Source organism: Trichechus manatus, unplaced genomic scaffold (assembly GCF_000243295.1).
Source record: "Trichechus manatus latirostris isolate Lorelei unplaced genomic scaffold, TriManLat1.0 scaffold00108, whole genome shotgun sequence".
In the NCBI taxonomy this organism is placed as follows: Eukaryota; Metazoa; Chordata; class Mammalia; order Sirenia; family Trichechidae; genus Trichechus; species Trichechus manatus.
Window position 1 is genome coordinate 5,461,293 of NW_004444044.1, and position 27,445 is coordinate 5,488,737.

General features: G+C 36.6%; 1 protein-coding gene across 1 annotated transcript in view; it reads left to right on the forward strand.

Annotated features, from left to right (window-relative positions):
- LOC101352043 (UDP-glucuronosyltransferase 2A3-like) overlaps positions 1-27,445 on the forward strand; it is a 173,994-nt gene that overhangs the window by 40,457 nt on the left and 106,092 nt on the right. Inside the window, 3 exon segments of the mRNA XM_012557555.2 lie at positions 3,892-3,932; positions 8,005-8,153; positions 12,054-12,185. Of these exon segments, the coding sequence (XP_012413009.2) occupies positions 3,892-3,932; positions 8,005-8,153; positions 12,054-12,185 (322 nt within the window).

The window sequence follows — 27,445 nt, forward strand, 5'->3', positions numbered from 1 at the left end:
TAATGGACCACAGCTACCAAGGCCTCCACCAGACTGAGTCCAGTACAGCTAGATGGTGCCCGGCTGCCACCACTGACTTCTCTGACGGGGATAGCAACAGAGGGTTCTGGACAGAACTGGAGAAGGATGTAGACAAAATTCTAACACAAAAAAAAGACCAGATTTACTGGCCTGACAGATACTGGAGAAACCCCTAGAGTATGGCCCCCGGACACCCTTTTAGCTCAGTGGTGAAATCACTCCCGAGGTTCACCGTTCAGCCGGGGGTTGGACAGCCTCATAAAACAAAACAGAACTAATGACGCACAGCCAGTCCAGGGACAAGGACTAGAAGGCAGGAGGGGACAGGAAAGCTGGTGATAGGGAACCCAAGTTTGAGTAAGGATAGTGTTGACATGTAGTGCGGTTCTTAACAATTTTCGTAGGGCAATATGTGTACTATCTGTTTAATGAGAAACTACTTTGTTCTGTAAACCTTCATCTAAAGTGAGAATAGCAGCACAACTGGAAGAACGTAATTGACGTCACTGAATTGTACATGTAGAAAGTTTTGAAATGGTGTATCTTTGGCTATGTATATTTTCACCAAAAAAAAAAAAGGTCCTCCAAGGCCGAGAAGGGAACATGTTGACATATCGTGGTGTTGTTAACCAATGTCATAAGGCAATATGTGTACTGACTGTTTAATGAGAAACTACTTGTTGGGTAAACCTTCACCTAAAGTACAATTAAAAAAAAAAAAAGAAAAGAAAAAAAAAATCTAAATCTAAAGTGGAAATGTATACAATTTTTTTTTAATCTCAGATGTTGGTGTATAAAATTTAATAAGTCCTAGTGTTGAGAAAATGTGAGACATGGGAACTCTCACAACCAATAAAAAGTAAGGAAAATCACTATACCTATCTTTGAACAACTTGGCATTAACTATTTTAAGTACACATAACTTTTAAATCAAATCATAGTGCTAGTAAAACTTTTCTACAAATATACTCAATAATACATGCAACATTTCATTTTACTTGAACCCACAATGAATGCCCATGGAAGCAGCTGTCAAGAAATAGAAGACGTAATTGAGTTAGTTAATCTGTGGCAAAAGACTTCTGTAAAGTGTTAAAAAGCAAGCATGCGACTTTGAGAACTAAAGAGCACCTGACCCAAGCCATGGTATTTTCAGTTGCCTCACAAGCATGTGAAAGCTGGACAATGAATAAGGAAGACCGAAGAAGGATTGATGCATTTGAATTACGGTGTTGGCGAAGAACATTGAATATACCATGGACTGCCAAAAGAATGAACAAATCTGTCTTGTAAGAAATACAGCCAGTATGCTCATTTGAAGTGAGGATAGCGAGACTTTGTCTCACATACTTTGGACATGTTATCAGGAGAGACCAGTCCCTGGAGAAGGACAACATGCTTGGTAGAATAGAGGGTCAGTGAAAAAGAGGAAGACCCTCAACAAGATGGAGTGACACAGTAGCTGAAACAATGGGCTCAAGCATAACAACACTTGTGAGGAAGGCTCAGGACCGGGCAGCATTTCTTTCTGTTTTACACAGGGTCACTATGAGTCAGAACCAACTCGATGGAACCTAATAATAATAATAATGGCTAGTGATCACGAGCATTTCCTTATGTGTCTGTTAGCTGTCTGAATGTCTTCTTTGGTGAATTGTCTATTCTTATCCCTTACCCATTTTTTAATTGGATTATTTGTCTTTTTGTTGTAGAGGTGTTGAATTTTCCTATAGATTTTAGAGATCAGAACTTTGTGGGATATATCATAACCAAAATTTTTTTCCCAGTCTGTAGGTTCTCTTTTTACTCTTTTGATGAAGCCTTTTTATGAGCCTAAGTGTTTAATTTTTAGAAGATCTCATTTATCTAGCTTATCTGCTGGTGTTTGTGTGCTATTAGTTGTCGCTTGAATCCTGTTTTAGGCTGTATATTAGGGCCCCTAGTGTTGACCAAGAAACCCTGGTGGTGTAGTGGTTAAGAGCTGCGGCTGCTAACCAAAAGGTCAGCAGTTTAAGTCCACCAGGGGCTCCCTGGAAACTCTATGGGACAGTTCTACTCTGTCCTATAGGGTTGCTATGAGTCGGAATCAACTCAACTGCAATGGGTTTGGTTTATTACTGACCCTATTTTTAATCCATGATCTTTATAGTTAGTCGTTTTATATCTAGGTCTTTGACCGACTTTTAATTAGTTTTTGTGTTTGGTGTAAGATATAGGTCCTGCTTCATTTTTTTTTACAGACGGACATCCAGTTTTGCAGCACCATTTGTTAAAAACACTGTATTTTCCACATTTAATGGACTTCGGGCTTTTGTCAAAGATCAGTTGGCTGGGTTCTCGATTCTGTTCCATTTGTCAAAGTATCTGCCATTGTACCAGTGCCTGGCTGTTTTGACTACCGTAGCCGTGTAGTAGGTTCTGAGGTCAGGAAGCCTCCTACTTTGTTCTTCTTTTTCGATAATGCTTTACTTACGTGGGGCCTCTTTCCTTTCCATATAAAGTTGATGATTAGTTTTTCCTTCTTGTTAAAGAATGCTGTTGGTATGTGGATCGGGATTGCATCGTATTTGTAGATTGCTTTGGGTAGAATTGACATTTTCACAGTGTAGAATCTATCTACTCACGAGCATGGTGTGTTTTTCCATTTATGTAGATTTCTTTTGGTGTCTTGCAGTAGTGTTTTGTAGTTTTCTTTATACAGGTTCTTTACCTCCCTGGTTAGAGGCTAAGAGGAAATATTTTCTTATAAACAAATGTAAATGAAGTGGAACTTGAAGGATGCCTATGTTTAGATAGAAGGGAAAAAGATGAAATAGTATCCGTGATCAGAAGAGAAAAGACAAGGGAAATGAGATAGAGCTAATATAACACGTATAAAATATGGGGGAGGAAATAAAAAGGTCTATTTCACATAATGCTGCTCTCTTATATGCAAAGTCCCTGTATAAAAGACAATATCCTCTAAGCCTAGAGACAGCATTTACAAAGATACTGGGATTTATTATACACACATACAAGTATAAGAGTTTATTCACTTGTATTCCACAACCTCTGCTGCTGGCACTCCAACCATTTGGACTTTGATCTGTGGCAGTTACATTTTAACTTCTTAATTCATTCTTTCATGCATATAAGCTAGAGCCAGATCACAAAGTAAGGGAATTTTATAAGGAAGGATTGCATTTTACTACGTTGCTTAAAAAAGGGGCTTCAGTTCTTGTGCTCATACAGCTATGTTGTTATTTTAGATGTGGGTCGTGTGGAAAGGTGCTTATGTGGCCAATGGAATACAGTCACTGGTTAAATTTAAAGACGATACTGGATGAACTTGTTCAGAGGGGCCATGAAGTGACCGTGCTGACGTCTTCAGCTTCCATCCTTGTGGATCCCAATAAATCATCTGCTCTTAATTTTGAGGTTTATCCAACATCCTTTATTAAAGATGAATTAGATTCCTATTTTATGAAATGGGTCATGACATGGACATTTGAATTACCGAAGAGTACGTTGTGGGCATATGGTCCAAAGATGCAAAAACTACATCATGAATATTCTGATACTATTCAAAAACTCTGTGAAGATGCAGTTTTGAACAAGAAACTTATGAAGAAACTGAAAGAGTTGAAATTTGATGTCATTCTTGGAGGTGCCATTTTTCCTTGTTGTGAACTGCTGTCTGAGCTTCTTAACCTCCTTTTATCTACACTCTTTGATTTAGTACAGGCAATACATATGAAAAACTCTGTGGAGGACTTCCATACCCTCCTTCCTATGTACCTGTAGTCATGTCAGAACTTAGTGACAAAATGACATTATGGGGATAGTGACAAATATGTTGTATTTACTACATTTTGACTTTATGTTTGAGAGTTTTAACAAGAAGTGGGATCAGTTTTACAGTGAAGCATTAGGTAGGTCAGTGGTTCATTTATTATATTTTCTTACCTCTAGTGGGTGGAAAGAAATCTTGATTTTTTGTATGGTTTAGAGTAAACATGTAGGAATATAGGATCAAAAGAAATGTATATTTTGTTTGAGGTAATGGTGAAATGGAAATATAAAAGTTTCTCAGTCAAAATATATCAACGATTACAGAGAGCTTATACAAAGTAAGCTAGAACTCAGTGACACTGGATACTTTACTCCAGTTTGACACTGAACCACTATATTAATATTCTTAGGGCTTGTTTATGTAAAGAGTTACATATGCACTGTGTTTATCATAAATCATGAGTATACCAGCTGTTTATTGCTGCATAAATAGTCATCCTAAAATTCAGGGTTTACAAAAACAATCTTATTCTTTGCCCATGCTCCTGTGGGCCAGCAGTTTGGGCTGGAATCAGTGAAATGTTTCTCCTTTGGGGCAGGCCTAAGCTCACTCATTCAACTACAGTTAGCTCTCAGTTTGATGGGACAAAAGGCTAAAAGAAAATCTCATTTACATGTCTCAGGACTAGAAGATTATCAAGGCACTTCGAGTTTCTCCTTCATGTTGCCTCTCTAATGGGCAAGCTTGAGCTTTTTCATAGAAGAGCAGAATTCCAAGAGCATGCATGAAGATTAGGCCTGGGTTCAGAAGTCATACAGTCTCACTTCTGCTCTCTTATATGGGTAAAAGCAGGAGGTAAGACTAGCCCAAATTCAAAGGGTAGAAAAATTGACTCCACCTACTAATGGAGGAGGAGTCCCTGGGTGGTGTAAACAGTTAAGCACTCGACTACTACCTAAAAGGTTGTCAGTTTGAACTCACTCAGAGACACCATGAAAGGCAGGCCCAGCGGTCTGCTTCCTATATGTCACAGCCTTGAAAACACTGTGGAGCAGTTCTCATCTGTATACATGGGATAACCATGAGTTAGAATCCACATGACAGCAACTAATAACAACAAGAACTAATAGAGGAGTCGCAAAGAATGTGTGGACATTTTAAATATACCACAATGAGATATTTCATTGACCATCTTGATAACGTCAAGTAAAAATTAGTCATGAGGAAACATACTTTCTGAAACTGGCTGTAGTAAAAAAACACATTGCTATGTTATGTAACTCTATTTACTTATCTTTAAAATTAAACATTTCTATGAGATCATGTATAAGGTTCTTACAGTTGTCAAAATCAAAGTCTCTGATATTTGTCTTCCAGACTCCATTCTTCTATTTTTATATCTGTAGTATTTCTTTTATGTAACCATCTAATATCTCTTTTAAGAAGGGAATTACTTGGTTCCGGATGACTAGTCTCTGTGAATTATCTCCTGATTACTCCTTCTTTCTCAATGGATTAAAAACAATCTGTTAATTAAACTTAAAACATTGAGGATTGACATTAGAATGATCAGTCTCTGGTGTCTGATTCTACATTCCCACTTCCCCTCTGTTAGAAAAATGAAGCAAAATGTCCTGGTCTAATGCATTTTCATATATGAATGATTTCTAACCAAAATTCTGTTAACAATTTATTCAATAACATGTATTTATTGAGATCCTCTTATGTTTCTTGTCTTGAGGGGGCACAAGAAAATTAGTAAACATTTATTAAGAGCTTACTCTCTTCCAGACACTCTTCTAAGCATTTTGTATTAGTTAACTCAGGGAAGATACACAAAAACTCTTTTCATAGGCACCATTATTCGCCAAATTTTACAGATGTGGAAACTGAAGTACAGAAAGTTTATGTAAATCACTTGAGGTCTCATGGGAAGGAAGTGATGAAGATGGGATTGAAGCACAGTAGTCTGGTAGCTGCACATAACACTTTGCATATTGCATTAACTGAAAGAAAAGAGAGGTATCAGTCTTTAAAACTCTACTTTCTATTTAGAGAGACATTCTGCTAAGCACTGAGTATACTCATAAAAGAAGTTCAGTTTAGTTTTTCTTAATCTGGGTGTCCTTTTTAACAGCTGCATTTCATAGCTATCATATATATCTAAATTGCCTAAATTTACCTTCTCCAAGAGAAATCTTTCCTCATCACCATTTACTAATATATGTAAAGCATCCTTTTCTTTGGCTACTATTGAAAAAAAATTGGACATTTAAGAAAAATAGCTCTTTTAGGTGGAACTTGACCATTCTTAGCACAAATGTAATAATTACAATGGCTAAGGAGGTATGTAACATTAATTTAAGATTATTAAAGAAGTAAGGATCCTAGTTATAAAAACATTAACCAATGACTATATGTATTGTATGAAGTTATGGGTGACAGTCATAGAAAGCATGAAGCCAGAACCAAAGTCTCTAAGATAAATCTGCTGAAAATTAATCAGGAATCATAGGTCATAAAAAATAAGCTCTTAGAACTGAACGGGAGCCATAATAAGCACACAGATCGCAAAGTGAAGAAAAACGGCATGATACGGCAAGCAATCAAAGAAGAAAACAAGATGACGAATGTAGCGAGTAGGTAGGTGGGTGGTTCTGTAGAAAATAAATGACTAAGCAAATAATCTAAATCCACAAAGAAACTTAGGGAATCTTTTAGGTAGATAAAAGGACAGATGTACAAGAGACTGATGCAAATACAACCAAGTCTGTTTTCCAATCAGAGCTGTAAGTTTTGTATCACTCCTTGGGCAGACTCCCATAGCAGCTTTGCTAATTTCAATCTAGGGATAGAAATAGAGAAAGAAGATTCCATGGCCACGTTATAAATGCGTAAAAGGAGAAATTTGCAGCTTTTTGCAGGTGTCTCTCCTTTAGCTTAGTAATGCTTATCTTCTTTTTTTTGGTAATATTTTCAATTTTTCTGGAGATGAAAGGCACCAACTTAGGCAAGAAAATGTATTTGATTTGCTGAATAATGGGGTAGTTTTTCAGGCTCAGTTATTTTCAGATAGTTATCAGGAAGCAATCTCTAAATTTTGTTGCAATAATCAATATGTGTCAGAATATTTCAGGTTTCCTAGAAGGCAAAAATATAATGACATAGGGATAAAAATGAAAGACATTGTCTTTATTTAGGGTTTAATATTCATCAGGTACTTTAATGATCATGAAGTCCCAGGAATTTGCTTCACCAATAAGCTTCCTTCAGTAAAACAAACACGGGAGAGTGAGTTTCTCAGCTATGGAAGAAAAGGCTAGTTGATTCCTAATGAACTCTGCATCATTAGTGTCTAGAGGCCCCTTTACGAACGTCACAATCAAGGAGAATACCTGGTCCACTGGGGCTTCTCTGCCTGCCTTTACCTGTACCCTTAAAGGGTATTCAACTTTCCACTGGTAACCTGTTTGTTCTCTGGAGGCTGTACACCAGATGGATGCTAGCATGGACAATGCAAATTCCTCACACTGCAAATCCATACTTGATGTGGAGGTTTACTAAGAATTACCTCTTTAGAAAACAATTTCATGTTAAACCACTAACATGGACCTTGGGGTGTTTCTACAGTTTCACTGAGCAGCAAAGTGGCTCCTGAAATGATCCCATGGCCCATGTTAAACCATATTACATGGGTCTGCCCTGCAGGTGGAGAATGATCACTTGGTAAAGAAAATAAAATATGTTGAATGTGCCAAAAGACTAAAGTAAAAATGTCACAGATATAAAAGAAACACAAAGTTAGTACCATGTAGATGGAAAAGGAAAAAATGAGCAGTTAGAATGTAACATTCATCACATACATAGACAATTATAGAGAAATATTAGCCTAGAAATAAAATCTATCAGCTGGGTGAAGTTGCAATACATTAAAAAAAAAAAAGAATTTTTAATGAACATTTGAATCTATAACGCTTGCAGAGGTGAAGTTTCTGATTAGATATGTAAGCCTATTACTTGCATGACCTTTTTTTCTTTCTTCTTCTTTTTTTTTGGTTCATACATCTTTTTTAATTTTTAACACAGACATATTTTGAGCATCTTGAAATACACAGACCAGAAATTTTATTCCTAGGTCTTCTAAGAAAAGTATATATGAGTGGCAACACTTACAAATTTATAAATTTCCCTATCTTTATTTTATTTTTCAGGAAAACCCACGACACTGTGTGAATTGATGGGGAAAGCTGATATGTGGCTGATACGAACATATTGGGATTTTGAATTTCCTCACCCATTCTTACTTAATTTTGAATTTGTGGGAGGACTCCACTGCAAACCCGCCAAACCTTTGCCTAAGGTAAAACTTTGGTCTCTCAAAGAGTGTTTTCCATTCCCAGTCCAGATGTCTTGTGGAAAAGATATGGGAATACGTACAAAATTTCATCACACCATTCCCTCACACATCATATGTTTCATTTATTATTATCACCACAAGATTGTGGGTTACATTATAGTTGTAGAGAAGGTTGAGAGAAAGGTCAGATCATGCACATATAGCCATTTTAAAAGAGTTTTTCACTGCACAGCGTATAAGAAAAGATAATTTGTTCAACATAGTATATTCTGTGTCAGACTTTAGATGCCAAATTCTCTACTCACGACTGGATAGGGAGTGATGAACGAGAGACACAGCCCCAGTCCTTAGTAAGCTCATAGATTAGATGACAAGATAAACCATAAACATTAAACAAGTATATGCATTTATATACAATAAAGCACAAATAATATTATGATAGGTAAGATTGAGATAGTATGGCAGTTCTTCTCTCCTAAATTGCAAAGTATTTAAAACAAGCAAATTCTAATAGTGTTACAGCAAAAGTGAAAATGCGTGTCTATATTCAAAGTCCATGCTAGAGAAGATGGGATGTGGGGCTATAATACATAATATTTTGATAGGCAGCACATGCAGAAAGACTCCAATTCTACCCAAACTTATAATCCCTTCCCTATAAAAATAAGGGTGCACAGGAGAAAGACAGATAAAATTAAAGGAAAAAAAGATTTGATTTGATTTTATCTAAACTTGTGCTTATAGTCCAAAATGCAGAAAAATGTACTTGTGTGTGTTTCTTTGGCCCAGTCATCAGGCAAGCTTATTCCCCTACATGTGAACCTCAGAAGAGCTTGTCATCAGAGATACAGGTTCTGAAGTGAATGCATGTGTGCAGAGAGAAGAGCAGGATGAGTGTAAACACTTGGCACCACTGAATTACAAGGCAGGGCAAAGTGCCAGATCCTTGTGAGTGACATTTACAGATATAATTTCCAATAAAGAGAAGAGTACATGAATTTGGGGTAAGTGGAGAATTTCTTATCCCTCATGGTATAATCAACTAGGTAATTTACAGCATAAATACAAATATACAACTGCTTCTGTGCTGATTTCTAGCTATGTGACTGTGGACAAGTTACTTAACTTTCTATGCCACAGCATCCTTATCTTTAAAATAAGGACAGCAATAGCTCCTATCTCATTGGACTGGTATGAGAATAAAATGGCCTACTGTGTGTAAAGCCCTTACACAGAACCAAGCATATGGTTATGCTTAACGAATATTAACTACTGTGATTACAATTTTTATTAGTGCTCCCCCCAACAAAAGGATTTAAAAGGATTTGTAAAGAGAATAGACTCCACAAGATTAAAAAAGGGAAAAGAGTAAGGAAGAAATAAAATAAAGTAAAAATAAAGGGCAAAACTGGTCATAGGTTTTACATTAGACAAGTGATAATAATATTTCTAGAAACAACTGACTTCTGAGGATAATCAGAGAGTTATACTAGCTAGTTGTACTAGCAAGAAACCAAAGAAAGCATGTGCAAAATTTAAATTCTTTTAGAAGCTTTAATATCTGGTCATTAATCTAGACTGGAGGGATTTCTTCTGACATTTATACAAATGTGTATTAGAATATATACTGGCAAACTCATAATTTTCTTCCTCCAAGACATTTCTGGATGCACTCCAGCATTTGATCCAGTCTGATTTGACATCACAGAGTTTCACAGCATAAAACAAAGCAGAGATCATTGTAACCTGTTAATACAATTTGTGGGAAAAAGCTTCTCTCAGAAGTTACTTGGAACCAGATTTAATGGTCTGACAGAGACTGGAGGAACCCCCGAGACTATGGCCCCTAAATGCTCTGTTAACCCATAACTAAAACCTTTCCCGAAGCCCACTCTTCAGACAAAGATGAGACAGGACTATAAAACAAAAAATAACACACATGAGGAATGTGCTTCTTAGTTCAATTAGATACATGAGACCAAATGGGCGGCTTCTGTCTGGAAGCAGGATGAGAAAGCAGGAAGGGACAGGAACTGGTTGAATAGACACAGGGAACCAGGGATGGAAAGGGAGAGTGTGCAGTCACCTTGTGGGGATTGCAACTAATGTCACAAAACAATATGTGTATAAATTTTTGAATGAGAAATTAACTTGAGCTGTAAACTTTCACCTAAAGCACAATAATAAAAAAAAAGGAGTTACTTGGAGTGATGTATTAAAAATCATTCAGTAATGCATAAAATTAGAAAACATATAATTTTATTTCAACCATTTAAATGGCCTAAATCACTAGCTAAGCTTGACATCAAAAATAGTGAGTAGGTCATCACGCAGGAAATGACTAGTTAAATGTTAACTTGTAACATACTTACTAAATCAGACTATAGATGAAGATTTTTCAAAATTTTGTGTCATGGGCCTCTATGAGTCCGTACATAAGTTGACCAGATGTTTTACTCATTAATTCACGTTCCCAAGGAGTATTATCTGCCTAATATAATTTGTTTGTAGGCAAAATTTGTAACATTCATTATCAACCATTGGTTCAGATCCTTTAGGAATATCTGAGCCAGTATCAAATACACAATCAAATTATACCCAAGATTTAAGGAGTCTATATAAAAATAATGCTAATATATGCCATTGCAATTTTATTAGGAATTTTAATGAAAATGGAGGAAAACAAACTGTAGGAAAGTTTGAAATGCTATTTCCTTAGTATGAGACAAGATTAATATAGCACACTCAACATTCTCAGTCTGTGCCAGAAAGAAAAAGGATAAAATATCTTGAAGAAAAATTATTCTTACATATATTTGTATCTTTCAGAAAATTACTGTAATGTCCACAGAAAAAACGTTAATAGATCAGAGTCTTATCAGAGGCTATACTTCAGGGATCCTGCTGGGATGGGAATTTGAAACACCAGGAAAGGTTGGGGTTAAAAATAGAGGTTCTTACTGATGTACCTACAGGTAACTTAACAAGGGCACTTCCTTTCTTATACCAAAACCTTTATATGTACCCTCTCTTTAGCCTTCATAACCAGGAAAGCCCACACACCAAAATAAAACTTCCCAGAAAGGGATCAATCTCAGTAGCAAATATATTGGACAGAAAATAATATGCAAAGTAATTCAAGGATCCTTACAGACTCTCTTTTCCCTTTATTCAAGAAATCCTGTAAGTAGTTCAGAGCCTCATGACTACTTAAGTCAACTGTCAACTCCTCAAAAACCATTAAGAAAAAAAAAAAAAAAACCTGTTATCAAACGAAGCTCCATTTATTTGACATTAAAGGAAGGGAAAAGAGCACCTTGACATAATTTGATTACTGTTTCAGAAAAGGGAAGTCAGAGGAAAGTATCTTCAAGCTGTTCAGGCCTGAGCTATGTCATATTAAGGACAGCTTTGCAAAGTAGAGAACTTGTTGGATGTAATTTAGGACATAATAGTTTTGGATTAGTGGACACAATGAAGTGAGGTCTTAAAACTAGTCTAGATGCACAAGCTGCTAGCCTTGATAAGTAAGCTATTTTAGTGGTCCACAGTCTTATCTTCCTGGAACAAATCACTAAATTATTTTTGCTTAGGTCTCAGTATTGTTTAGCACAGCATTATACGCTTTTTAGTACTCAAAGTTATAATTGCACTGTACAGTATGCCAGGTTGTTCTGGTTATACACTGGGTAGAGAAAATGGATTTTATGTCACCCATTTTCCTCTAAAGGGATTTACTAGTTTGGCATGTTATATTAGAAAACTATTTTAACAGTACTTGCCTACTTGGAAGTGACTGTATTTATTTTCTTAAAACTAGAAAAAGAAAATGAACAAAATGAAACAAACAAAAATCTCCCCGTACTATTACTTTTTCACTTTAAAAAAATTACATATTTTCAGGAAATGGAAGAGTTTGTCCAGAGCTCTGGAGAAGATGGTGTTGTGATTTTCAGTTTGGGGTCAATGGTCAAAAACCTTCCAGAAGAAGGGACTAACCTGATTGCTTCAGACCTTGCCAGGATTCCACAGAAGGTATGTTAAATTGTCTTTGTGCCGAACAATTACTTGAGTGAGCCTCTTCAAAGTCCATAAAGAGGGTCCATTAAAATGGTTTCCACAAACAGAGGAGAATTTCATAATACAATTAGATAAAAATGATCTCATATTCCCATTTTTCTTTATTGGTTAAATTCAAAAATAGTGTAAGCAGGATTCATTTGCTTACATATTCCAAACTGAGTTTTATATTGCTCTCAGAAACATTTATATATTAGAGAATATGTGTGAAGTTTTGATGCTATTGTGATAGTATGACCAGGAACATAAGAATGCCCAAATCTTACCTTGCAAATTAAAGCGTTTCCCAAAGAAGGACTCTGGAAGTTATGGGCAGCAGCAGAGAGGCATCAAATTACAATTAAATTATTTGCTGCACAAGAACTCAATATTAGAAAGAGAATTTTGTGAAAGGATGAGCTGGACATTAAAATTCAAATCCAGGTGAAATTAGAACTCCTTCTGCCTGCTATGGCCCATTCTTCTCCCAAGGCGAAGATAGTGTGTATCTTAAAACCAGCCCTCTGTGCAGAGACCCAGAAATAATCCTAGGCCCATCCATGTGGAATCCTGGAGAGGAACTACAGAGGTAGTTGCCCAAGGGGGCGAGGCTTTGCCTCCTATGAAAGCAGGAAATGGCAATACTAAGGAAGGGGCACAAACTTTTGACGTTAAAGTCTCTTTAGCCCTGCCAAGTAAAATTTTGCTGAAGATACTTCAAAAATGGTTGCAGCAGTACATTGACAGGGAACTGTCAGAAATTCAATCTGGATTCAGAAGAGAACGTGGAACAAGGCTTGTCATTGCTGATATCAGATGGATCATGACTGAAAGCAGAGAATATCAGAAAGATGTTTACTTGTGTTTTACTGAGTATGCAAAAGCATTCGACTGTGTGGATCATAAAAAATTATGGATAACATTGCAAAGAATGGGAATTCCAGAACACTTAATTATGCTCGTGAGGACTGTACATAGACCAAGAGGCAGTCATTCAAACAGAGCAAAGGGATACCACAGGGTTTAAAATCAAGAAAGGTGTGCGTCAAGGTTGCACCCTTTCACCATACTTATTTAATCTGTATGCTGAGCAAATAATCTGAGAAGCTGGACTATATGAAGAAGAACAGGGAATCTGGACTGGAGGAAGACTCATTAACAACCTGCGATATGCAGATGTTGCGTGCTGAAAATAAAGAGGACTTGAAGCACTTACTGATGAAAATTAAAGACGACAGCCATCAGTATGGATTATACCTCAACATAAACAAAACAAAAATCTTCAAAACTGGACCAATAAGCAACATCACAATAAATGGAGAAAAGATTGAAGTTGTCAAGGATTTCATTTTACTTGGATCCACAGTCAACGCCCATGGAAGCAGCAGTCAAGAAATCAAACAGTGTATTTCATCGGGCAAATCTGCTGCAACAGACCTCTTTCAAGGGCTAAAAAACAAAGATGTCACTTTGAAGACTAAGGTGTGCCTGACTCAAGCCATGGTGCTTTCAATAGCCTCATATGGCTGTGAAAGCTGTACAAAGCATCAGGAAGACTGAAGAAGAATTGATGCTTTTAAATTACGGTGTTGGTGAAGAATACTGAATATACAATGGTCTTCCAGAAGAATGAACAAATCTGTCTTGGATGAAGTACAGTCAGAATGCTCATTAGAAGCAAGGATGACAAGACTTCATCTCACATACTTTGGGCATGTTATCAGGAGGAGCCAATCCCTGAGAAAGGACATCATTCTTGGTAAAGTAGACAATTACTTAAAAAGAGGAAGACCCTCAAAGAGACTTATTGACACAGTGGCTGCAACAATGGGCTCAAGCATAATAACAATTATGAGGTTGGTGCAGGACAGGGCAGTGTTTCATTCTGTTGTACATGGGGTCACTATAAGTCAGAACCAACTCGATGGCACCTAACAACAACAACATTAATAACCGTGGCCTAATTAATATAACTGTTCTGGTCAATCAGAGTAACAACAGTTCATTTCTCAGTGTTTAGGGCAAAAAACGAGAGGCAATCACTAAAAAGCATTGGGTAGAGTCAGGTCAGACACAGAAAAAAATACAAAAGTTCTCCTTCCAGTATAATCCTATAATTAATTTTCTGATAAGATCAATCTGAGCTGTCTCACTGGGTGCAAACTACTTGCCACCTTCATGTCTGATTGAAACTATTTCCAAGTAACCCACACTATTTTTATTTCTGAGGAACTGGAATCTGGCTGAAATCAGATTGACAGATTATAGACAGAAAACCTGCCTCAAAAAAATTTCTCCAGTAACCTATGCTTCCTTGGGATTTCATTTAATTGAGAAGAGACAGTTGTGGGATTAGGTACTACTTTGAGCTAGATGTAGCATCTTTGATACATGGGGCATTCCAAATTAGGGCATTCTAGTTCATAAAGTGGAAACCCTAGTGATGTAGTGGTTACGAGTTCGGCAGCTAACCAGAAAGCAAGCAGTTCGACTCCACCAGGTACTCCTTGGAAACCCTACGGGACAGGTCTGCTCTGTCCCATACGGTGGTTATGAGTCGAAATCCACTCAAAGGGAACAGGTTTAGTTTTTTCTTTTTCTTTTTTTAGTCCATAAAGTGAGACTAGGTAACTTAATAGCAGAAACTGCTAATTTTGCTATTTGAGGTTATTATGATGCCTTTAAATTATGGTTGGCAAAGAATATCGAATGTACCATGGACTGCCAGAAAAATGAACAACTCTGTCTTGGAAGAAATACAGCCAGAGTGCTTCTCAGAAGCGAGGATGGCAAGACTTTGTCTCATACACTTTGGACATGTTATCAGGAGGGACCAGTCCCTGGAGAAGGACATCATGCTTGGTAAAGTGAAGGTCAGCGAAAAAGAGGAAGACCCTCCATGAGACGGAACGACACAGTGGCTGCAAAAATGGTCTCAAACAGCAAGGATTGCGAGAATGGTGCAGGACTGGGCAGCATTTCCTTCTGTTGTACAACGGGTTGCTATGAGTCAGAACCAACTCGAAGTCACCTAACAACAACATGGTCAATGACCATTATAGATGATACAACCTTGCTTGCCAGAAATGAAGACAACTTGAATCACTTAGTGTTGAAGATAAAAGACTAGAGTTTTTACTGTGGCTTACACCTGAACACGAAGAAAACTAGACCAATTAACAATTTCACAGCAAGTGAATAAATTGAAGTAATTAATGATTTCATTCTACTTGGATCAACAATCAAAAATCATGAAAGTGGCAGTCAAGAAACCCAATGGCATATTGAATTGGGCAAAAACCAAACTAAACCTATTGCAGTCGAGTTGATTCCGACTCATAGCAACCCTGTAGGACAGATAGGACAGAGTAGAACTGCCCTATAGAGTTTCCAAGGAGAAGCTGGTGTATTCGAACTGCTAACCTTTTGGTTATCAGCCATAGTTCTTAAGCACTGTGCCACCAGAGCTCCTGAATTAGGAAAGCTGTTGCAAAAGACCCCTTTAAAGCTTTAAAAAGCAAAGGTGCCACCTTTATGACTAAGGTGCGCCTGACCCAAGACACAATCTCTTCAATTGTCTCATATATGTGTGAAAGCTGGACAATGAATAATGAAGACTGATGAAGAATTGATGCCTTTTAATTGTGGTATTGGCAAAGAATACTGAATATACTGTGGACTGCCAAAAAAAACCAAACAAATTTGTCTTAGAAGAAATACAACCAGAGTGCTTCTCAGAAGCAAGGATGGCAAGATTTCAGCTCACTTATTTTGGACAAATCATCAGGAAAGACTAATCATTAGCAAAGAACATTATGTTTGGTAAATTAGAGAGTCAGCAAAACCCTCAATGAGAAGAATTGAAACAATAGTCATAACAATGGAGTCAAAAATAACAATGATGATGAAGGTAGCACCGTATCGGTTAATGATTCATTCTGTAATACGTAAGGTCTCCATGAGTCAGAGCCCACTCGACAGCAAGTAACAACAAAAACAACAAAATAGTGAATGATAATAATGTGGCATCATCAACTAGTTTTTATTTTAATACCCTCCATATCATTGTTTCTGAAATTCCTAGCTTGTTTCATAATATGTTACCATACAACAACAATTCTACTACCAATGCCTTAGGAAAAAAAAACTGAGATTGTGCCTTCAACAAATTTCTGTTTAAAAGATTGAAGGTAGCAGTGTTCTTCCAGTATTTAATCAAAAATAATTTATATTCAGTGCATAAGGAAAAGAAACTTTGTTTGTTCCAAGTAAAATAAAGTATAATATTATTGAGAATTATTATAATGTAGTGTACTTTATTATACTTTCTACTTTGGTAGAAAGATGTAACTCTTCATCAAAATGCTTTACAAAAAAGTAAACATAAGCAAATTCTCACCTATCTTCCTCAGAAAATGCTACAGCAAGCAAAGCTTTTTCTATAGTAAAACTTGGTGTTTTTTACATGAGATGGCCCCAGGAGATAAATCTGTGGAAATTTCAGTTAACTGCGTTTTAAACACTACAGCTTTGATTGATTCTTGAATGCTTCCTAAGTACAATAGTTCCTCATTTACAATCTAATTGCCTTCAGCTCTTTCCAACAAATAATAGCATTTTATAGTAAGCTCTACAAAAAAATACATGATAAATGAGTACTTAGATGTGTAGTACTTTAATTTTTTAACCTATTGAATAATACTCATTATTTAACATTTCTGGACAAAAGATACCTTATCATACTAAGATGACTTCTTAGTATCCTTTAATTTATAAAAAAAATACTATCAATCTATTATCTTACTCATGGACTCAAGCGTTCACTTCATCTTTAACAGGTTGTGTGGAGATTCGATGGCAAGCTACCAGCTACATTGGGAACTAATACTCGGCTGTAAGAGTGGATCCCCCAGAATGATCTTCTTGGTAAGACTGTGAGAAACAAGTACTAAAACTCTGAATAAGAGAATATCTGAAGAATAATAGTTCACAGCAACCAATCCAACTTTTGCTTTGGAAACATTGGCAATCAGGTGCTAATTACCTCTGACCTATAAATTTTCAATAGCTTACTGATTGTCTTTCTTGCCTCCAGGTTTTCCTACCTCAAATTTATCTTCCTCACTACTGCTATAGTTCTTTATTTAAGGTGTTCTAGGGAAATAGCACTACTTCCCTTTGAACTTTCAGTAGCTCACATTGCCTACAGAGTAAAGTGCAAACCTAATAGGACACAAAACACATTGTGTTCAACACAAATCCATCATTTCTCCTCTATTTCCTAACATCCCCTGAGATACTCCATGTATCAATGAATGGTTCTCTATACTCTTAAGAGACAAGTTTCCTTCATCCTTCTGTGATTTTGAGCATGATATTCTTTGACTCTGGATTCCTCCCACACTTGTCTAACTGACAAATCAACTGGACACCAAAGCTTTCTCTTGTTTCCTCCTACAGTTTCCTCTGGTAATAATCTGCAGGTGTATATGTGATCCCTTGAGTATATTAATCTTCTGCAGAAAATATTGCCTCCTATATTGGCTTATACTATCCATTTCTATTTCTAATTATGGGACTCATAACTTTTTTTTTTATTTCTTTCTTAGGTCAACCCAAAACAAAAGCTCTATCACTCATGGTGGAACCAATGGTGTCTATGAAGCCATTTACCATGGAATTCCCATGGTGGGACTCCCCATGTTTGCTGATCAACCTGAAAACATTGCTCACATGAAGGCCAAGGGAGCAGCTGTCAGCTTGAACTTGAACACAATGTCAAGTACAGATTTGCTCAATGTATTGAACACGGTCATTAATGACACTTCGTGAGTATAATATATATTTTTTATTAGGTAATATTTATAGATAGCTTCTATTGTCAACAGTAAGAATGATTATCATCTCATTTTTAAAAGGCTAATTTTTAACCAAGTTGAAATTTTTATTTTCGACTGGTTATATTAAAGTTGTATTATAATTCCACAGATTTAATTGGAAAACAATAGTGCAACAATTCAATTTTTTAATTAAAAAATATATAAATATTAAGTAGTAGGTAATGTCAAAAACCTGAATGCTTAGAGAAACACCAAAAATTAGTGTGACAGAATGTATTTATTGTGAGTAGATATGATTCAAATCAGGCAGTTAACCTAAAAGTTGGGAAGGAGTCTGAAGAAGGGACAGTGAAAGTGGGTTATATAGGTCATTGTTATGTTAATTTCCCAGGAGATAACATCAAAATACCTCTGGGGTTCCAAGCAGTTGAAGACACAGAGTCACTAAGGACATACCACACACTTTCCAGTAAGACTCTGGGGTTCCTTCTCCTCAAAACTGGCTGCACATAGATAATTCTCCAAACGAGCCCAATGCCTGAGACAAAATGATCTCCACTAAGCTGCTTACTAGGCTATTGTATTACTTGAAGCTGACTTTAGGAAAATAATTCTTTGAAGGCTCAAGGTTTAAAAGAATACTTAAGGGCAGATGGCTTGGATGGATCACCCCAATTCCATGAACCCAGAAATCTGTATTCCAGGAGAATCAAAACAGTTTTGTCATTAATTGTCAGAACTACATTTTTTAATATGATAGAATTCACAGAAGGGAAGATACTTGAAAGACACATAATATAAAATATTTCAACGCAATCAATGCAATTTAATCATCAACATGAAAGAAAAAAATTATGAACATTAAATGGATGAAGAAAAAGCATTTTATAAAATTTAATATTCATTCATGATATTAAAAAAAAAAATTTGCCTACCATAAATATTAAAGGAAATTCCTTAATCAGATAAAGGTTATCTATAAAATATCTATAGAAATTACACTTAATGGAAAAATAGCTAAAGCTTTCTCTCCTCATTAGTTATCAGGAAAATGTAACATAAAACCTGAATTCTATACCACTATGAACCCATCAGAATATCTAAAAGTTAAAGAGCCTGACAATACCTATTACTGACAAGGATGTGGAGAAAGGGTAACTCATGCACACTGCTGATGGGAATGTAAATAAATAAATCACTTTAGAAAACTATTTAGTAATATCAATGACACTCAAATATACACGCACCTTTAATCTACCAATAAACCCAATCGGCGTAAACCCAAAAGCAACGTATAAACATGTGCACCAAAAGACATATACAGGAATATTTATAGCAGTCATATTAGTAACAGCCAAAAAAATGATGGCTCAATTGTCCATCATTCATTGAATGAATAGATAAATTATGGTGTTCTCATACAGTGGAATACTATACACTGATGGAATTAGCAGACAACGTCTATACAAAAAAATAGACTATACAAAAAAATAGACACAAACAAGTACATACTCTATGGGAGTAATGACTGGAAGTTTCCATGAGATGAGGAGTGCTTCTAGGGAGCTTGAAAAGCTCTATATCTTGATCTTGGTAGTAGTTACATTGGTATTTTCAATTTTTGATAGTTTATCTAGATGTTTACTCATAATGTGCATTTTTCTTATGTATTTTATACTTGAATTAAAGATTTATTATAAAAAATATAATGTATTTAAAATTATAGAAATTAAATAGCAAAATATACATAAAACAATAGAGAAAATGCCTAGGGGTGCTATCATAGTGTGCCAGGAAAAGTCTGAGGGATGATATTTAACAAAGACCTCAATCAAAAAGTAGATGTGAGCCTTGGGATGTTGCAGGGAAAGGTGTTCCAGGAAAGAGACAGAGGTGAGAAAGTGGAAAGGTGCTGTGGTGGGAACAAGTTTGGTATGTTCAAGAGACAACAAGAAAGCCAATATGTCTACTGTAGCATGTGCATGGGATAAGGTGATAGAAGTGGTTGCCAAAAGTCTGATTTTGTAAGGTCCTGTAGTCCAGAGAACAGATTTGTGTTTTATTCTAAATGTGATGAGAAGTCAGTTGGAAGTTTTGAGTAGGTTAGCGTCATAATCTGATGTATATTTCAAAAGAATCACTCTGGCTACTAGGTGGAAAACAGACAGTTGAGGGTACAAAAGAAGAATGGAAGCAAAGGGAACCATTAGGAGGCATTTTATTGAACATGACACAATTCCTAGTTAAAAACTTCAAAATGATCATTCTCAAACTACTTTAATACTGTCTTGAATATAGCTCTTAGAATAACTTATTTAACTTCATTTACTAGAAAATATTTAAATTTCCCACATTAACTTCCATTTTCACCTTTTAAAATATTTGTGAATCAGAAAATTCCAATTTATAAGCTAAACTTACTACGGCGATCCAAGTAAAAAATATATTACTTCTCTTGCAATTCTATGGGTTTATTCTGGATCATTTATATTTCCAAAAATCTTTTCAGAACTATTTTCAAAATGGGCTTGATATCCTTAAGCAAACTAACTTCTTTCAAATCTGTTGCCTTTGTGTTTCTCCTTTAGCTATAAAGAGAATGCTATGAAATTATCAAGAATTCATCATGATCAGCCAGTGAAACCTCTAGATAGAGCCGTCTTCTGGACTGAGTTTGTCATGCGTCACAAAGGAGCCAATCTTCGTGTTGAGCCCATGATCTCACCTGGTTCCAGTACCACTCTTTGGATGTGATTGCATCCCTGCTGGCCTGGCAACTACTGTATTCATCATCACAAAATGTTGTCTGCTTTGTTGCCTGAAGTTTTCTAAGACAGGAAAGAAGAAAAAAAGAGAGTAGTTGTATCTGAGGTCTGAATCTTGTATACTGATACATGGAACTCCAGCAGTTTATTCCAGCAGGAATAGGTTGCGATGTCAGATTCTCTTCCTCCTGTAACAAAACAACTTTTCACACTTTAGCTGGTTAAGTCAAAATTTCTTTTAGGAGATTTATTACCTGTTTAAGACTTTGAAATATTTCATGCCAAAAAAAACAAAAAAAAAAAAACTGGGGAAATATAAAAATAAATATACATATAAGTATATATTTTTATATATTGTTCTAATTCAGGAGTTTTACCCCTCAAGATTGTGCTAAGAGAAAATAATATTAAAAATTATATTTAGAACATCAACATTATTTTGTAAAAGCTCAGAATATTTTAATTTCATTTTGGTGCAGAAATTTGTATACTTTTGTCTGTTGCTGAAGAAACTATTGAAGAATTAGAACTGTGTAAATAGATTCATCCTTCCATTTGGTCTGGGGAGATCACTAGTCCTGCTTAACTTTTACTGTGCACCCAGCCTCAGCATCACTTCTTACCTAAAAGACATGGTAAGATGTTTTCCTTCTTCAAGCTTATGTCATTTCCAAGTGGAATTTATGTGGAATTAGAAATATAATGATTCCTATGTACTTCCTACTATAAAACTGAGCTATTTGGGAAAGTCTTTGAATTTACTAGCTAATTTTCTTTTCTTCATGGCCTTTAAAAAGATTAATCTGACTGCTTTCACTCTTATTAGTCTTTGATAATGGATACCGTCTCAATTGTAGTTTATGATAATATAGAGTCTGCACTCTAAAGGAACTTATTGAATTTTCATTCTCTCCAAAGGCACATATATCCACTTCTGTCAAAACATGACACAATGTATCACTTAGCTACCTTACAAAAATATTGCAAAATTTAATATGTTCTGAACACAGTTTGAAATGATGACTACTATTCCAAATAACCATACTTTAGGAGAGAATGTGTGATTCTTTCTTGCTTTCCTCAAAATGCATTGCCCCATTCAAAGAACTTGAACAGACATTTCACCAAAGAGGATATTCAAATGAACAACACACACTTGAAAAGATGCTCAAATTCGTTAGCCATTCCACATTATGCCGAGTGAACTTAGTCAGTCACAAAAGGACAAATATTGTATAAGATCATTATTATAAGAACTCAAGAAAAGGTTTAAACACAGAAGAAAACGTTCTTTGATGGTTACAGGGTGGGGAGGGAGGGTGAGGGTTATTTACTAACTAGATAGTAGATAAGAATCATCTTAGGCGAAGGGAAGGACAACACACACTATAGGGGAAGTCAGCACAACTGGACTAAACCAAAGCTAAGAAGTTTCCTGAATACAAACACTTTGAGAGACAGAGTAGCAGGGGGAGGGGTCTGGTACCATGTTTTCAGGGGACATCTAGGTCAATTGGCATAGCAAATCTTATTAAGAAAATGTTCTGCATCCTACTTTGGTGAGTGACATCTGGGGTCTTATAAGCTTTCAAGCAGCATCTAAGATGCATCAATTGGTCCCAACCACTTGCAGTAAAGGAGAATGAAGAACACCAAAGACACAAGGAAAGTATTAGCCCAAGAGACAGAAAGGGCTACATAAACCAGAGACTTCATCAGCCTGAGACCAGAAGAACTAGATAGTACCCAGCTACCACCAATGACCACCCTGACAGGGAACACAACAGAGAGTCCCTGATGGAGCAGGAGAAAGGTGGGGTGAAGAACTCAAATTCTAGTAAGAAGGCCAGACTTTATGGTCTGACTGAGACTGGAGGAACCCCTGAGAGCATGGCCCCCTGATTCTCTATCAGCCTAGAACGAAAACAATTTCTGAGGCAAACTCTTCAGACAGGGATTGGACTGGACTATGGGACCTAAACTGATACTCATGAGGAGTTTGCCTCTTAGCTCAAGTAGATACAAAAGACTAGATACAAAAGACTAAATGGGCAGCTTCTGTCCAGAGGAGAGATGGGAATGCAGAGAGGGTTAGAAGCTGGTTGAATGGACATGGGGAATCAGGTGTGGAAAGGAAGAGTGTGCTGTCACAGTATGGGGAGAGCAGTTAGGGTCACATAACAACGTGCGTATAAATTTTTGTACGGGAGACTAACTTGAAATGTGAACTTCATTTAAACTACAATGTTAAACGAAAAAACAAAAAATAAATTAAAAAATTCATTAGCCATTCCAAAACCAAAATATCCAAACCCGTTGCCTTCGAGTCTATTCCGATTCATATTGACCCTATAGGACAGAGTAGAACAGGGTTTCCAAGGAGGGTTTCCAAGGAGCAACTGGTAGATTCAAACTGCCAATCTTTTGGCTAGCCGCCAAGCTCTTAACTACTGTGCCACCAGGGCATCCATTAGGAAGATGCAAATCAAAACCACAATGAGATACCATTTCAACCCTAATAGAATGATACTGATCAAAAAAAAAATGGAAAACATTAGGTGTTAGCGAGATTGTGTAGAAAAAGGAACTTTCATCCATTGCTGGTTGGAGTATAAAATAGTACAGCCACTGTGGAAAACAGCTTGGTGGTTCCTCAGAGTTGAACATACAACTACCATATGGCCCAGCAGTTACACCTGAAAGAAGCTATGCAAAGAGACACATGTACACCAATGTTCACTGCAGCACTATTCACAATAGCCAAAAGGTGGAAACAACTAAAACGTCCGTCAATTGAAGAATGGATAAACACAATGTGGTATATACATTCAATGGAATATCATTGAGCCATAAAGAGGAATGAAGTCCTGATGCAAGTCACAACATGGATGAACCTAGAAAACATGATGAGTAAAATAAGTCAGTCACAAAGGACAAATACTGTATAATCTCATTATATGAAATAAGCAATTGTATAGAAACCAAAAATTATTAGTGGTTACCAAGGATGAGCGGGAGGGAGAAAGAGGGGGTTTTTGCTTAGGATGCATTGAATGTATGTTAATGATGTTGAAATAATTTGGAAAAGAGTGGCATAAAAATGGCATAGCGGAAGTTCTGACCTCCTTTAACTTTACTAGGGTGAAGGAGAATCAAGATCAATAGCCCAAGGCTGATTCCTATGAGACAGGGATCAGACATGCCTCCTCTCTCAGCCATCTTTACTAATTCTGACACCAAGCATCCCTCCCATGACACTCTCTACTTCTTTCTGGATTCAATTATTCCTTGCAACGGCCACACAGAACTCACAGGCCGTACTCACAATTATGAGGCTTGTTGGGGAAGTGACAAGTTGCAATTCAGCCTCAGGAACACTCAAGGATACAGTTCTGTCAGGACAGCCTCTTCCCAGCCTTGCTCACAGGCACCTCTCCCTGGCCCTAGGCCTCTGCTCAAAGGCACTCAGCTTTCTCTCCCTGAGGGCCAGAAAGCCCACCATGCTATCTCCTGCTGCCGGGTCTCTGCTACTGAGTCTCACTGCCTTCAGTGTTACATCTCTCTCTCTCTGTCTCCTGGTTCCAGGAGCTTCTCAGCGCGGGGATCCTGGGTCCAAATGATGTGCTGACTCCTGGCTGTTCTTCCTTGGTGGTGGTGGTATCTTCTCTTTCCCACCTCTAGGGTGGCTCATTTCAAGCCCAGCAGAATGGCAAAACGGGCCAATCCCTTTGGTAGGCTACAATTACCCTATCACAGTCTTGCCCAGTCACTTGGGTGTGAGTTACAAGATGACGGCTAGAAAAGCCACACAAAAGTGATCCATCACACTGCAGGTAGCTAGCATATTTGAACAACTTGAAGAATGTAAACAATGTCACTGAATTATACATGCAGCAATTTTTGAATTGTGTTATGTTTTGTTGTGTATATTTTCACTACAATTAAAAATATATCTTTTGTCCCATCTCTCTTACATTCCTAATAAGGAAACATTAAACACTTTGGCAAAGGTAGAAATAATTATCATTTTCTTTTCAAAGTAGGCACACTATGAATAATCTCAATCATCTACAACACAAGAAATTAAATAAATAAATAAATTTATGGAAAATCAGCCACAAGTATTTGCAGTGTCTTCCTAAAACCTAAGCTTCAGGGACGCTCCGTAAGATCAAAGTGGTCCAGGCTGAGAAAAATCTAGTTGTCTTTACTGGTAAAGAAGACCACCATCCTAATATAACAACAAAAATCTTTGAATTTAAGATTTAAAAATATTAAACCTTTATTTAAGCAATAAAAATAAAATAAAACTTTGATGTCAGGGGAATTCTAGGAAAAATTTACAACAGAACTTCCCATATGATTCATCTAGATGATGGAGACATTTTTAAAGAAAAACAGAACTGATATAGTGACATAGTAGATATTGTTAAATCATGCATGTAAGTCTGAATTTTCTTCAACTATCTTGCAACACATTTTAAAAACAGACGATTGGTATGCATTGTCTAGCGAGACTCCTCCAAATGACAAACAAAAAGGACAAAAATTCCAATATGTAAATAGATGAGGATATGAACAGGCAATTCACAGAAGTAAAAATGGCCATAACATATAAGAGATGAGAAACATCACTGATATTTAGGGACATGGAAATTAAGTCAGTAAATTATTTTCCCCAGAAGACATACAAAATATAAGAATCTGAGAAAAATATTTTTGAGAGTATAATGTGGAATAAACTTTCAAATAAAATTTAAACATACAGTGTGAGGCTGCAATTCTTCATCTTGGAATCTGTCATGCATCAATAATTGCACATGTGGACATAGATGTATGTAAAGGATATTCCCTCCGCCATCCAGCTAGCTATCAGTCAGAGAACACACTACCTCTAATGAAAAGGAGAAATTATATAGTCATTACAGAGAACAGGCAGATCACAGGCAGTACCTTTGAATGCTCTCATTTTACGTTGCTAAACAAAAAACAAGTTCCAGAAAAAAGGATATGATCCTCTTTTCTTTGGAAATAAAGTATATGTCAACTTGTATAAACATAGAGGAGATGTCCTAGAAGAATACGCAGAATTTCCAAGAATAGGAATTTAAAATATTACTCTATATACTTTTGCATTATTTGATCTTCACAATAATGTTTTCATTTATTGATTATGTGGTCTAAAAATTAATTACTCAGATGAGCATATTGATTCAAGATATCAAGTTCCAAGATTTTGATACTGTATTATCAATTCATTAGTACCATTCAGAATGCTTAAATTAACTAGAAATCTAGCATACCAAATATTTTATCAATTTGTGACCTTTTTTCGGACACCTATTTGATGTTTAAAATATCTCTGGATAAATTTATTATGATTATATAAAATTCCAGTAATTACAACACTATAAACTCTCTCACATTTTTTAAGGACTTTACTGTGTTCTTAATGTTTAAGGTAATAGAAACTACAGTAGCTTAGTAACATCTGCTGGCTTACTTGAAAAATTTGTATTTGTGACAGTTTTTAGACATGACCACAAATACACTAAAACTTCTCTTATTAAGTCATGTTCTCTCTCCTTGAACACAGGCAGACCTTTGCAGGGGCAAGGAGCCCTGGAGGCACAATGGCTGCTTACCAAAAGCTCAGCGGTTGGAACCCATCAGCCACTCCTCAGGAGAAAGATGTGACAGTCTGTTCCCGTGAAGATTACAGCCTTGGAAACCCGTGGGGCAGTTCTATTCTGTCCTATAGGGTCACTATGAGTCAGAATCGACTCAATGGCAACAAGTTTTGTGACTGTCTCAACAAATACAGAAGAAATGATGAAGCTTAACTTCCAAGGATCCTTTAGAAAAAGGCAAGAGCTTTTATTCCAGACTTAGATTGCCTGGATTCAAATCCCTGCAAAATCACTTCAGATTTATATAGTTGAGGAAGTTACTTAACCTTTCTGTGCCTCAACTTCCTAACCAATGAAATGAAGATGATGGTAATGATATTATCTACCTCATGCAGATGTTATAAGAATGAATGCATTAACATGGTGTCATGAATTGAATTGTGTCCCCCAAAAATATGTGTATCAACTTGGCTAGGCCATGATTCCCAGGGTTGTGTGATTGTCCATTTTGTCATCTGATGTGATTTTTCCTATGTGTTGTAAATTCTATCTCTATGATGTTAATGGAAACCCTGGTGGCTTAGTGGTTAAGAGCTACAGCTGCTAACCAAAATGTTGGCCAAATCCACCAGGTGCTCCTTGGAAACTCTATGGGAGCACTTCTATTCTGTTAATGAGATGGCATTAGTGGCAGTTATGTTAATGAGGGAGGACTCAATCTACAGGATTGGATTGTGTCTTGAGCCAATCTCTTTTGAGATATAAAAGAGAGAAGTGAGCAAAGAGACTGGGGACCTCATACCACCAAGAAAGCAGAACAGGGAGCAGAGCGTGTCCTTTGGACCTGGGGTTCCTTCTCAGAGAAACTCTTAGTCCAGGGGGATATTGATGACAAGGACCTTCCTCCAGAGCTGACAGAGAGAGACAATCTTCCCCTGGAGCTGATGCCCTGAATTTAGATTTCTAGCCTACTAGACTGTGAGAGAGTAAACTTCTGTTTG